Here is a 15,297-nt window from a genome sequence, read left to right on the forward strand (position 1 = left end):
GCTACCAGTTAGAGCTACATTGCAGCACACACAGCTCACTCCTCACTACCAATGCCATCAGTGAGATCTCCACTCCAGGACACACATCTTACTCTCCACTATCCATGCCACTAGTGAGATCTACACTCCAGCACATGCAGCTCACTCCTCACTACCAATGCCCCCAGTGAGATTTACACTCCAGAACAAACAGCTCACTCCTCACTACCAATGCCACCAGGATGATCTACACTCCAGCACACGTAGCTTACTCCTCACTGCCAATGCCACCAGTGAGAGCTACATTCCAGCACACACAGCTCACACCTCACTACCAATGCCACCAGTGAGAGCTACATTCCAGCACACACAGCTCACTCCTCACTACCAATGCCACCAGTGAGAGCTACATTCCAGCACACACAGCTCACACCTCACTACCAATGCCACCAGTGAGAGCTACATTGCAGCACACACAGCTCACTCCTCACTACCAATGCCACCAGTGAGATCTCCACTCCAGGACACACATCTTACTCTCCACTATCCATGCCACTAGTGAGATCTACACTCCAGCACATGCAGCTCACTCCTCACTACCAATGCCACCAGTGAGATTTACACTCCAGCACACGTAGCTCACTCCTCACTGCCAATGCCACCAGTGAGAGCTACATTCCAGCACACACAGCTCACTCCTCACTACCAATGCCACCAGTGAGATCTCCACTCCAGGACACACATCTTACTCTCCACTATCCATGCCACTAGTGAGATCTACACTCCAGCACATGCAGCTCACTCCTCACTACCAATGCCACCAGTGAGATTTACACTCCAGAACAAACAGCTCACTCTACACTACCAATGCCACCAGGGAGATCTACACTCCAGCACACGTAGCTCACTCCTCACTGCCAATGCCACCAGTGAGAGCTACATTCCAGCACACACAGCTCACTCCTCACTACCAATGCCACCAGGGAGATCTACACTCCAGCACACACAGCTCACTCCTCACTACCAATGCCACCAGGGAGATCTACACTCCAGCACACACAGCTCACACCTCACTACCAATGCCACCAGTGAGAGCTACATTGCGGCACACACAGCTCACTCCTCACTACCAATGCCACCAGGGAGATCTACACTCCAGCACACACACCTCACTTCACATTATCCATGCCATCAGTAGGATCAGCACTGTAGCACACTCTGTCTATATGCAACACCTTATACCTGTCCTTTGACTTCCCAATTAGCCATGTGTAATTCCAAAAACAGCACTAATAGGAAAGAAGGGCATTTTTGCAATTTGGCATTTTTAGTCAATCAGGCCATCTTTACACGTGCTGACACTGAGGATACAGAAGAGATTGCCAAGATGGCATATTCACTGTGCTGCAGCTCATACTCATTCACTGTCCATTCAGCAGGCTAGGGCTGTGTTCTTGACCAAGCTCTGCTGCTACTGCAAAAATAGTCAAGATGCAGATGCTTGCCTGGAGTCCAGCTTTAATGCAACTTAGTTCCTTAGGTTATTAAAAGGGTATCACTACAGATACACATGCACATATTTCCATATACTTGCTCATTTGTCTCTTACTTTTTAGCATGTTGACATCATTTCCCCCATCTCCAATGGCAAGAGTGGTGACCTTCTTGTTTGTTTTCACCAACTGAACAATGCTGGCTTTTTGTTTTGGTGTCATTCTACAGCAAATAACTGATTGGTACTGACATGCCATCTCAACCAGTTTTCTTGTTCTTTGGCTAATTTTATAATTGGTTTGCTCCTTTCTTCTCAGAAAAAAAATCAGTTTCTTCCATATGGACATTTCTTCAGCCTGGTTTTCGTATGAGGTTATAAAATCACTCTGGAAGATATTTCCAGACATAATAAGCTGTAGTATATTTAACACTATTAATATGAATGTATTTCAATCTGAAAATATAATAACTGTTATAATTTCTTTATTAATAACTACATGCAGAAGAATCAATAATGCCTGTTTAATAGGCTTAAAAATGATATTTCAGAACATAGCATTGTATAACATGCTATAATACAGGAATCTGCAATTAGCAGACCTGCAGCTGTTGCAAAACTACAATTTCCATCATGTCTTTGCCTTTGGGTGTCATGCTTGTGGCTGTCAGAGTCTTGCTATGCCTCATGGGACTTGTAGTTCTGCAACAGCTGGAGGTCTGCTAATTGCATATCCCTGCTATAATAGTAATATTATGCCTGGGCACCAAAAGGCATACTAAGGGCATTGTGCTGAAAATGTAGGTATATTTCCTGCCTTTGTGCCCAGAGTGATTCTTTGAAAGCAAACTTATGACAACTTAATATTTTAACAAAGATTATTTTCATAACTGTCAAAAGATAGGAATACTATTTGTGAGTGTAGCTTTCAGTATCTGCACTGTGATCATAGCATTTAGTAACAGCCTGGGAACTTTCTGATATCTGCCCGAAACTCTAATTAGTAGCATAATCAATAAGATTACCAGGTCCCCAGGCTAAAAGATATGCTGACTAGAATAGGAACACCTGCTTTGCTGCTCCAGGTGGCCATACAGGGGCAACAAATGGGCACCTTTGACACTATGTGGGTCACAAATGAGTAGTTATGGCAATACAAAGGCAATAAATAGACAATGCTAGCAATACAACCAATATTCTATCAGCGCAACCCTCAAGTGTATAATGTGAAAAAATTTAGTGTGAAAAATAATGCGTTATTAAAATTCCATAAAAAGTGATAAGTACAATGTTGTGCAAACAATACGAAGTACAAAATTACTGAAATTATTTCAACCTAGTTGCTGCTGACTAGGGATGTGCTTCGTGTTCGATTCGAACATACGTTCGACTCGAACATCCGCTGTTCGCCTGTTCGGCAAATTCCGAACGTAATGGGCCATTCGCGCCAAATTCGTGTAGCGCTCACGGCCCGCAATGCACTGCGATGGCGCAGTGCATTGCTGGCTCATGATTGGCCAAGCATGCACTGTGACCCCGCATGCTTGGCCAATCACAGCGCCGGCAGCGAGGAGAGCCATGATTAGCCACAGGCAGGATGCCTGTGGCCAATCATAGCTCAGGCTGTGTAGTACACTCCCCACACTATATAAGGCCGCCAGCGCGGCGGCCTTGTGTAGTGTGTTGGCGTCTGTAGCAGTTAGTGGGTGTTCTGTGTACCTTCAACAACAGTATACACCGATCGTTATCGGCCGATTTTTTTTTTCGTTCTTGCTCTTCTGTAGTGGTTGTTGTCTGCGTGCCCTGCGTGCCCTGACCGCAGTATACGCCGCTATATTCACCTATATAGCTAGCTATATTTCTCTTTTTTAATAGAGCTTGCAGTCAGTGTTAGGAGATTGTGTGTGCTGTCTACGTGCTCTGAACCCAGTATACACCTCTATATCCACCTATATAGCTAACTATCTTGCTCGTTTTAAATAGAGCTTGCAGTCAGTGTTAGGAGATTGTGCGTGCTGTCTGCGTGCTCTGAACCCAGCATACACTGCTATATCCACCTATATAGCTAACTATCTTGCTCGTTTTAAATAGAGCTTGCAGTCAGTGTTAGGATATTGTGCGTGCTGTCTGCGTGCTCTGAACCCAATATACACCGCTACATCCACCTATATAGCTAACTATCTTGCTCGTTTTAAATAGAGCTTGCAGTCAGTGTTAGGAGATTGTGCGTGCTGTCTGCATGCTCTGAACCCAGTATACACCGCTATATCCACCTATATAGCTAACTATCTTGCTCGTTTTAAATAGAGCTTGCAGTCAGTGTTAGGAGATTGTGTGTGCTGTCTGCGTGCTCTGAACCCAGTATACACCGCTATATCCACCTATATAGCTAACTATCTTGCTCGTTTTAAATAGAGCTTGCAGTCAGTGTTAGGAGATTGTGCGTGCTGTCTGCGTGCTCTGAACCCAGTATACACCGCTATATCCACCTACATAGCTCTTCTCTATTTGAGCCATCTGCCATCTGCAGGAGTTAGTGGAAGTTGTGTGTGCCTCCAGCACAATATACACTACCCAATTGCTGGTTTTCCCAACTCCCTTCAGGCAATTACCATGTCTGGAAGGCCAGCAAGGAGAGGCAGACAGTTGCAAGCCGATAAAAGAGGGCAAACAGGCTCTGTGTCTAGAGACAACAGTGCTGGTCGTGGACGCAGTGCATCGTCATCATCAGCACGTAGCAATGGGACACGTTTGTCCTTCTTTTCGGCAGCTGGACATGTTGAGCCGCAACATGCCAACGACTTGGTAGAGTGGATGACCAAGCCCTCTTCATCCTCCTCATCGTCTCTCACCCAGGCTCAGGGTACTAGCAAAGCAGCTGCCAACGCATCGTCTTCCCTCCTCTCAATGTCATCATCAGTGACTCCTTCCCTAGACCCACCACGTCCTCCTGAGGAGTCTCCTGAACTCTTTGAGCACAGTGTTGGGTACATGCTTCAGGAGGATGCCCAGTGTTTTGTAGGCTCTGATGATGATACTCAGCTAGAGGAAGGCAGTAGAGTGAATGCAGAGAGAGGGGATGCTCAAGAAGGACAGCAATCTGGCAGTCATGTTCCACAAGCTGCAGCATACTGCCAGGTTTGCTCCAGCGATGAAGAGGGCGGGGATGATGAGAGCACTGACTCCACGTGGGTGCCTGGTAGGAGAGAGGAGGAGGAGGCACATGTCCAATGAGGCAGGATGTCCTCCGGGGGCCAGCTTAGGGGCAGCACACTGACTGAATCACACCGCAGAGCTCCGCCTGTGCTATTTGCAACATATGTCTCAAGCTTATCTCGCATCAGCCGCTTGGGCACCACATGCTTGGCCAGACATATGTTGACCTGCCATGCAGCTCGTTGGCAAGCGTACCTCAAAGACCCACACCAAAGAACAAAGCGGACCTCTCCTTGCTCCTCATCAGCTGGCATCTCCAACCCCACTAAATCTTCAGTCCTCTCTGAAACCTGCTCTGAGAGGAATGAAGGTGTACAATTAGGTGTGTCACAGCCAAGTGCTTCCGGGCACTCTTCTAGCAGTACACCCACGTCCGATTATAGCAGGCAAATGTCCCTGCCCCAGCTGCTGGACCGGCGAAAGAAGTTCACTCCCAGCCATCCACATGCCCAGCGGTTGAATGTTAGCTTGGCTAAATTGCTAGCACTTCAACTGCTGCCTTTTCAGTTGGTAGACTCGGCCCCCTTCTGTGAGTTTGTACAATGTGCGGTTACTCAGTGGAAGGTCCCCAAACGCCACTTTTTCTCACGGAAGGCGATTCCGGCTGTCTACCGGCATGTGGAAGGCAATGTCCTTGCCTCTCTGGACAGGGCGGTCAGCGGTAAGGTGCATATTACCGCTGACTCATGGTCCAGCAGGCATGGACAGGGACGTTACCTGTCTTTCACGGCCCATTGGGTCCCTCTTCTGGCAGCTGGGAAGGATGCAGGACAAGGTGCAGTAGTGTTGGAGGTTGTTCCGCCACCACGCCTCCAAAATGCTACTATTGGTTGTGACACACCTCTCTCCTCCACCCCCTCCTCTTCTTCTTCCTCCATGGCCTCTTCCAGTGCTCTGTCCTCAGAACCAGCGGTGCTCCGTAGGCGTTCCAGGGGCTATGCAAGTACGCAGGCAAAACGATGCCATGCCGTGCTTGTGCTGGTTTGTTTGGGGGACTGGAGCCACACTGGGGCAGATTTTTTGTCCGCTCTGCAGGGGCAGGCCGAGAGGTGGTTGACGCCACGCCAGCTTAAGCCAGGAATGGTGGTTTGCGACAATGGCACCAACCTCTTCTCCACCCTCCGACAGGGACAACTGACCCATGTGCCCTGTGTAGCTCACATCCTTAACCTGGTGGTGCAGCGGTTCTTGGGCAGGTACCCGGGCTTACAGGATGTCCTGAAGCAGGCCAGGAAAATCTGTGTGCATTTCCGCCGATCATTTAATGCCTGTGCTCGGCTGGCTGAGCTCCAAAAGGAGTTGAACCTGCCCAAGAACCGTCTTATATGTTACATACCCACCAGGTGGAACTCAACATTGGCCATGCTGCAGCGGCTGCACACGCAGCAGAGGGCCATCAATGAGTACCTGTGCGACTACGGCACCAGGACAGGGTCAGGGGAGCTTGTTTTTTTCTCACCACGCCAGTGGGGCATGATCAGGGATGCATGCACTGTCCTGTCACCGTTTGAGGAGGCCACAAGGATGGTGAGCATTGACAGTGCATGCATCAGTGACACTGTACCTCTTGTCCACCTCTTGGAGCATACGCTGCATGGAATAATGGACAGGGCACTTGAGGCAGAACAGAGGCAGGAAGAGGAGGACTTTCTTGCCTCTAAAGGCCCCCTTTATCCAGACAGTGTTCCTGCTGTGCCACCCATCACACAGGAAGAGGATGAGGAGGAGGAGGAGGATGATTGTGTCAGCATGGAGGTGGAGGCTGGCACTCAGCATCAGCAGCAGCAGCAGTCTTGTAGGGATGATTTAAAGTCCCAAGAAACCCGTGGACTTGTACGTGGCTGGGAGGAGGTAGCTGCGGATCATGTTGTCCTTAGTGACCCAGAGGACTCCGGACCGAATGCCTCAGCTAACCTACGCTACATGGCCTCCCTGATCCTGAAAAGCCTGCGGAAGGATCCTCGTATTCTTCGGATCAAGGAGAGGGACCATTACTGGCTCGCCACTCTCCTTGATCCACGGTACAGGGGTAAGGTTGCCGACCTTATCTTGCCGTCGCAGAGGGAGCAGAGGATGAGACATCTCCGGGAGGCCTTGCAGAAAGGTCTGTGCAATGCGTTTCCAGAGACTAGGAGGTTACAAACTCCTGGTCCTGGACAACGTGTTGCTGAGGCATCGGTCAGAAGGAGCGGTGGAGAAGGTGGCCGTCTGACTGATGCTTTCAGGCAATTTTTTAGTCCACAGCCCCAAGGTATGATCAGTTCCAGCAACCATCGCCAGCGTCTGATTTACATGGTGCAGGAATACCTAGGGGCAAGGTCAGACTTGGACACCTTTCCCACCGAAAATCCTCTGGCTTACTGGGTCTTGAGGATGGATCACTGGCCAGAGCTTGCACAGTATGCAATTAAGCTACTGGCCTGTCCTGCATCCAGCTTTCTTTCGGAACGCACCTTCAGTGCTGCTGGTGGCTTTGTTACTGATCACAGGGTGCGCCTGTCCACAGAATCAGTTGATCGACTGACCTTCATCAAGATGAATCAGTCTTGGATCACCCACAGCTACCAAGCACCTGAAGCTGATGTAACCGAATAATTTTTTTAGAAATATCACATCCCTTCAAGACTGCCTATGCTGATGCTGAGTGACTGTCCTGTTATCTTGATTGTCTATCCTCTTCCTCCTCTGCTGATATGTTGGAAGAACATTTTTGGTTCTGGGTGATGCCACCAGCCCAATTTTTCTGCCCCTGTTTAACAGGGGCATGTAATTACAATTTTTGATGCAATGCTTTGCAGCAGGGCTCATTCCTGCACTACAACTAGACTATATGGGAGAGGTTGCAGTGTCGTGGCACCAGCACCAGTGCCTAAGGCCCAATTTTTCTGCCCCTGTTTAACAGGGGCGTTTAATTACAATTTTTGATGAAATGCTTTGCGGCAGGGCTAATTCCTGCACTAAAACTAGAGTATATGGGAGAGGTTGCAGTGTCGTGGGACCAGCACCAGTGCCTAAGGCCCAATTTTTCTGCCCCTGTTTAACAGGGGCGTTTAATTACAATTTTTGATGCAATGCTTTGCAGCAGGGCTAATTCCTGCACTAAAACTAGAGTATATCGGAGAGGTTGCAGTGTGGTGGCACCAGCACCAGTGCCTAAGGCCCAATTTTTCTGCCCCTGTTTAACAGGGCGTTTAATTACAATTTTTGATGCAATGCTTTGCGGCAGGGCTAATTCCTGCACTAAAACTAGAGTATATGGGAGAGATTGCAGTGTTGTGGCACCAGCACCAGTGCCTAAGGCCCAATTTTTCTGCCCCTGTTTAACAGGGACATGTAATTACAATTCTTGATATAATATTTCACAGGAGGGCCTGTTCCTGTGCCCACCCAGAGTAACTGTGAGGACTTATAGTGTTGTGACACCAGCACCACAACCACCAAAGGTCAATTTTTCTACCACTGTTCAACAATGGCATGTAATTACAATTCTTGATATAATCGTTCACAGCAGGGCGCTCCAGCGCCCACTAAGAGTCACTTTGAGGGCTTACAATGTTGTGGCAAAACCAACACCTTGTTCCGCCATTTCTGCAGAGCATATAGGGCAGGCCCCTACTTTCAAACATCCAACTTACAAACATCTCCTACTGCAAATGGAAGGAGACAACAGCAAGTGAGATGAAAAAATACGGACGGCAAAACAAATTATACAGGGGTGATAACCCTTCCCTATGTTTTCCAAAAAGCTTAAAAATTTGTTTTTTTGACTGGAGCTACACTTTAAAAATGTACCAGTTGAAAATTACAAACAGATTCAACTTAACACAACAAATCTACACAGTCCCTGTCTTGTTTGCACCGCCTGTATACTGCTGTTCTGAGTATATAGGGCCTGGGGGCCACACGTATTTCCTTTTTTAAATATGGGTACGGGGTTCCCCTTAATATCCGTACAAGACCCAAAGGGGCTGGTAATGGGCAGGGAGGGCTACCCATGCCATTTTTATCAATGATTTTCAACCATATTGCAGGAACCAGATATAACATTAAAACCGCAAGCAGTTTGAAATGACGTTAATTCCGTTAAATGTCATTTTGTGCAGGGACTAAACACAGGAAACACGTGGCACTTCACAGGCATACTATAGACACCCCCCAGGCACGATATTTAAAGGAATATTTCACTTTTTTTTTCACTTTAATCGTCATTAAAATCAGTGCTCCCGCCAAAACGGCCATTTTTAAAACTTTTTTTTGCATTGACCCATGTCCCCTGGGGCAGAAGCCATGTCCTCAAACCCTTTTTAGGACAGTATCTTGCATATTAGCCGTTAAAATTAGCATTTTTAATTTCGAACGTTCGAGTCCCATAGACTTCAATGGGGTTCTAACGTTCGCACGAATTTGGGGTCCGTTCGAAAGTTCTGGTGCGAACCGAACCGGGGGGGTGTTCGGCTCATCCCTACTGCTGACACTGAAAAAACTTGTTCACTACACATTAATTAAATATTATAACAACACAGTGCTGTGCTACTAGAATGTAATCATCACATACAATATGTCAAATTGTTTATTTAATTTATATGTGATTATATACTAATAGCGCATCACTGTGTTGGTATTATAATTCTAGCAATACACTGGGATCTAAATGCAGTGAGAATAGCTAGATAATGTCAAATATTCCACATGCTGCTTTAGGCAAGATTAGACTCCATACTCCACAATCACATCACGGGTGCTGGGTGCTGGCTTGGCTCGCCTCAACCAAACCAATCAATTGCACCAGCAACAGGAACACTGCAATGAGATGCAACATAGTATTCTTTCTTTACTAAAATAGTCAGCGGGAACAAATTCTATTCTGACACTAGGCATAGCGCTTTCTCAAAGAATGACAAATCTACTACCCATATACTATTGTAAAAAAACATTAATATATCCCACACGATCATTAACCCATACCTCCCAACTGTCCCTCATTTAGAGGGACTGTCCCTACTTTGGAACCAAATCCCTCTTTCTTCCTCAGATGTCCATCTTTTTGGACTGATGTACACTATACAGTATACATCAAAACGAATGTATTTAACTATCCATAGTATTTTACAGTTTTTAACAAATATGGCTTGCTTAACCACTTAAGCCCCGGACCAATTTGCAGCCAAAGGACCAAGTCCCTTTTTGGGATTCGGCACTGCGTCGCTTTAACTGACAATTGCGCGGTCGTGCGACGTGGCTCCCAAACAAAATTGGCGTCCTTTTTTCCCACAAATAGAGCTTTCTTTTGGTGGTATTTGGTCACCTCTGCGGTTTTTATTTTTTGCGCTATAAGCAAAAATAGAGCGACAATTTAGAAAAAAATGCAATATTTTTTACTTTTTGCTATAATAAATATCCCCAAAAAATATATAAAAAAATATTTTTTTCCTCAGTTTACGCCGATACGTATTCTTCTACATATTTTTGGTAAAAATATCGCAATTAGGGATTACTGATTGGTTTGCGCAAAAGTTATAGCGTTTACAAAATATGGGATAGTTTTATAGCATTTTTATTCATATTTTTTTTTACTAGTAATTGCGGCAATCAACGATTTTTATTGTGACTGTGACATTATGGCAGACACATCGGACATTTTTGACACATTTTTGGGACCATTGTCATTTATACAGCAATTAGTGCTATTTAAATTATTATTATTATTATTATTCAGGATTTATATAGCGCCAACAGTTTGCGCAGCGCTTTACAATATGGGGGCAGACAGTACACTTACAATACAAATCAATACAGGAGGGATCAGAGGGCCCTGCTCGTTAGAGCTTACAATCTAGAAGGGAGGGTCAAGTTAAATTTAAATGCACTGATTCCTGTGTAAATGACACTGGCAGTGAAGGAGTTAACCACTAGGGGGCAGTAGGTGTTATGTATGACGTTATGTGTTTTTTTATTGTAGGGGCGTGGCCTGGCATGTGACATCACTGATTGTCTTTCCCTATAAAAGGGAACAGACGATCTGTGACAGCCACAGTAGGAAGCATGGGGAGAGGTTTGTTTACATAGACCTCTCCTCGTTCTTCAGCTCTGTGACCCGATTGGGGGACACCAGCGGCGATCGGGTCCACTGGTCCTGCGGCCATGGTCATGGAGCTCCCAACCCATGGCTGGGCACTTAAAAAGCAATGTACAGGTACGTGCTTGTGCCCAGCCGTGCCATTCTGCCGACGTATATGTGCAGGAGGCGCTCCTTAAGTGGTTAATAAGATGCTCTGTCCTTTTCTTACATACTTTGTGCTATAACTTGTCCCTTTTTACCAACTCAGAAAATTGGGAAATATGATTAAAGTTATTGTAAAGGCTTATGTTTTTTTAAATTAAAATAACAAACATGTTATACTTACCTGCTTTGTACATTATTACTGCAAAGAGTGGCACTGAAACGCCTTTTCTGGGATCCCCTGCTAGCACTCTAGGCTCCTTCTCTTCTCTGAGTGCCCCCACAGCATGCTGCTTGCTATGGGGTCACCTGTGCTCCTCAGATGGGCTGTGTGTGACCACAGAATCACACAGGGCAAATCGGCCCTGCTCCCCTACACCCTCCTCACTGGATTTGACTGGCAGCAGCATGCTCTCAGTAAAACCTGAAAATCTAGCAAGAAATCAGAGCAGGGCTGCCGGTGGCAACAGCGCTGGATTGAGAGTGGTGTCAGCTAAGTGTTTAGAGAGGGGGAGAGGCAAACACAGTGGAAGTTTTTTTACTTTAATGCACAGAATGCATTAAGGTTAAAAGCCCCTGTTTTTAGAAACTCTTTAACTCCTTCATTATTTAAACATATACAATTTCATTGTGCAATACAATAATATATATATATAAAACCTTTAAAAAAAATTACAACACAAACAATTATCACAACATTTGCACTGGAACATATATTGTGCTACATCACAAAAAAAAGAAATAGAATATAGAAATATAGAAATAAAATGTAGCAACAATAAAAAAGGGAATAGACATAACAAAGGCAGTTTGCTCAGTTTTACAGCATGCCATCTAGTGGCAGAACTGATAAAATACTGCGCTACAATAACTATTACTAAACAAATCTCTTCCTCCTATTTGACTAAATGAATACAAATAAATACAAAACAAGCACTATACACAGAGACTTGCGCTTTAAAAATACAATACGGTCTTTTGTTTCTCCTCAATACCGTCTCAATTCCCATCTGCATAGGAGGAATTAATCTCATCCATAGCAATGAGCAACATTGCTGGAATCCTGGCGTGTAAAAATGCAAAAATAAATTCCTCCTGCACAATTTAGAAAATGTATTACCACCTTTCTCTGCCCTTACAATATTCTCTATACCCTATATCTTTAAAGAGGTTACATCCGAATTATGTATGCCAATAAAATGTTTAGACATGTTAGTTCTTTTATTATTCATTTTGTTAACCAAATAAGGATCGCATTCATTATATGTATACCCTTTTTTTCATTGCTACATTTTATTATATTTTTGTGATGTGGCATAATATACATTCCAATGCAAAGGTTGTGATTATTTACGCTGCAAAAAATTATATATAAGGCACAATTCATTATTATAGCAAAAGTAAGCACTTATAGCATCAGTAAGTATTCATTTTAAACATTTTATGTATGAAAGCAGCTTAAAACATGTTAGCTGGCAATGGGGGTTATTTACTAAAGTAAAATCCACTTTGCACTGCAAGTGCACTTGAAAGCACACTGAAAGTGAATTTGGAAGTGCAGTCGCTGTAGCTCTGAAGGGGACATGCAAGGAAATTAAAAAACAGCATTTTAGCTTGCACATGATTGGATGATAAAATCAGCAGAGCTTCCCCTCATTTCAGATCTACCCCTTAGAATTAGAGCAACTGCACTTTCAAGTGCACTTGCAGTGCAAAGTGGATTTGCCTTTCGTAAATAACCCCCAATGTGTCTCTTTAATGTTACCTATTTGGTGGTCTGCTGGAGGAAAGTACCATCTAGGATGAAATAAAACTGGGGCAAAGTAGGTGGAAGAGTATGGATGATTAAAAATAGAACATTCACAAAATAAACTACCAAATCTACAGTATTCCTGTGATTCTTAGATCTACATAAATAGTGGATAATCTTACCAAAAAGTCTCCAGTGACAACTAATGCTTTGTTGCTACTTAGTTGTCCCATTTGCTCTCCTGTCATATTGTTCTCCATACTATTCAAGTCATTTTCCAGCAAGTACCTGAATAATGACAATATTGGGGTTTAGTACAATGTACATATACAGAATGAAAGAAAATACAAGAGACACAAAGACAGAGAAGAATTGGAGGACTAAATATAAGTGCAATAGCGGAAAAGATCTGAACAGCCATACAGTGTAAAGTACAGCACCAATGCAAGGAACATGTGTGCCAGTGGGTACAGCACTGGTGAATATGTGGACCTGAGGGGGGCACAGAGTGTCTATTCAACCCTGGTCTTGATTTTTATGTGACAAATGGCAATACCCCATAATTTTCTTCATATGCAGTGCATATAAGTGTTACAAGTTTGCTACAATGGAGAAAGCTACAATTTATAGTTCGCTGGGCTGCTTCATGGCTGCTTATATGAAACTATAATCCAAGGTCTGTATAACATTAGCGTGATTTTAACTGCTACTTCAGTTCCATTGAATCGCATGAAATCACAATGGTGTCCATTCACATCAATGTAACTCAGCACGGCACGATTTTGGAAAAGGATCTTGTACTGCTTTGATGTGATTCCAACACGATTTTAGCCCCAAAGAATATGCAAAGCACATCCAAAATGCAAACAAGTTGCACTACACAATCACACTGAAAATCAGATCGTAGTAGTGTGAACCTAGCCTCAAGATTGTTGAAGCATTCTTTCCTATTCCAAATTGCATAGATGTATTGGGGCATTCCAGCAAATATTACCAAGTAGCATATTTAGCCAGGATTATAGATTGGCATGGACACTATTAGCATAAAGATATCTAAGCCCTTCTGTATTGCTTCACTTGGTTAATGAAAACACATATCAGTCACCTACATATACATCTAACCATTTGGTCTACCGTCAAAATGACGGCTGTATCTAACCTCTTATGCCGCGTAAATACGACCGGACTTTCCGGCAGAAAGGGTCCGACGGTCTTCCCAATGGAGTTCCGACAGAGTTCCAATGGACTTCCAACCGAACGGACTTGCCCACACACGAACGGACCAAAGTCCGTTCATTTTGAACGTGATGACGTACGACGGGACTAGAAAAGGAAGTTCAATAGCCAGTAGCCAATAGCTGCCCTTGCGTCGTATTTGGTCCGCACGACCAGCATACAGACAAACGGTTTTCCCAATAGAAATTGATTCCATTGTACAGATTTGAAACATGTTCTATTTCTAGGTCCGTCTGAATTTTTGAAGAGAAAAGTCAGATGAAGCTCGCACACGATCGTAATATCCGATGAAATGATTCCGTCTGACCTTTTCTGCCGGAAAGTCCGGTCGTGTGTACATGGCATTATCTTTACCAGACAGACCAATCACAGGTATGACCCATATATTTAGTAACCCAGATTTTAAACCAGGCAATTATGACAAACCACTTTTATCTCTCTTATGGATCTGAAAACATAGGTTCAAATACTTCTGACCTTATAACAGTATTTACCCGCTCACTGAACTGCAAACATTTTTTAGCTCTCTTCTACTTAAATGGGAGACCCTACACATCTAACATTTCTTGAACTTGGCCAAAACCTTTTATCATTATTCTTGCTCTACACAATTTAAGAAGGTGTGCTGAAACTGGGATCATACCTCACTCTATATTGCATATCTCTGATCACAACTGATTCCCCAGAATACTATTCTCAGTGTTTTCAGCCAAAATGGGAAAGGATCTAGGCATTTAGTTTACTCCAGAACAGAGCAAAATAGAATGCATTTTGCACATCTTTTTTTGATCTCTGCTAAATTCCAGGAGTCTGTGACAATGCCGGCACCGCAGAGGGGGAGACAAGACAGGTAAGTGTCCGATTATTATAAGTCAGCAGCTTCAGTATTTGTAGCTGCTGACTTTTATTTTTTTATTTGTTTATTTATTTTTGTTGGAACTCCGCTTTTGAGACAGGACAGTTCACTCTCTAGCACAAGGGTTGGCACCCTACGGCCCATGGGTCGCACCCAGCCGCCGCTGCTAAATGTCAAGCCCGTCAGTGTACGTGATGAATTCACATGCACACGGCCCACGGACATTTTAACCCCCGTCGGCTTTCTTGGGATAACAACTGATGAGACTAAGAAGCCGCTCAGCTGTTATCCCAAGCAGCTGGAGGGGCTGTGCCTTCCGCGGCTCGCCCGTCCCACCGGCAGGCCCGAGCGACCAGCCGGCATGTCCACCGGCTGGCCGGCCGGAGACCCAGACAAAGCCAGAATTGGCTTTGATTGGGTCTCGGATCTAGTAACCCAGAAACGATGTGATCACACCATTTCCAGTTTACAGAAGACTTAAAAGCGCCAAATTTCAATCCACACATGTGAGGTATCGTCATGATCGTTAGAGCTAGAGCAATAATTCT

The 15,297-nt window shown here is 44.6% G+C and overlaps 1 protein-coding gene across 5 annotated transcripts in view; it reads right to left on the minus strand.

Annotated features, from left to right (window-relative positions):
• The window catches only part of LOC143974510 (phospholipid-transporting ATPase IK-like), a 293,505-nt gene that overhangs the window by 78,727 nt on the left and 199,481 nt on the right, over nucleotides 1-15,297 (minus strand). For 4 of the 5 annotated variants that reach the window (XM_077475984.1, XM_077475987.1, XM_077475983.1 and 1 more), the window contains 2 exons: nucleotides 12,840-12,945; nucleotides 1,589-1,886 (listed from right to left, as the gene is read on the minus strand). In XM_077475984.1, coding sequence (XP_077332110.1) covers nucleotides 1,589-1,886; nucleotides 12,840-12,945 — 404 coding nt within the window. The remainder of the gene's footprint in view (nucleotides 1-1,588; nucleotides 1,887-12,839; nucleotides 12,946-15,297) is intronic. The other variant, XM_077475985.1, reaches the window with a different exon arrangement.

This window comes from Lithobates pipiens, unplaced genomic scaffold (assembly GCF_037356315.1).
Source record: "Lithobates pipiens isolate NorthernLeopardFrog02 unplaced genomic scaffold, aLitPip1_a1.2 Scaffold_13, whole genome shotgun sequence".
Classification (NCBI taxonomy): domain Eukaryota; kingdom Metazoa; phylum Chordata; class Amphibia; order Anura; family Ranidae; genus Lithobates; species Lithobates pipiens.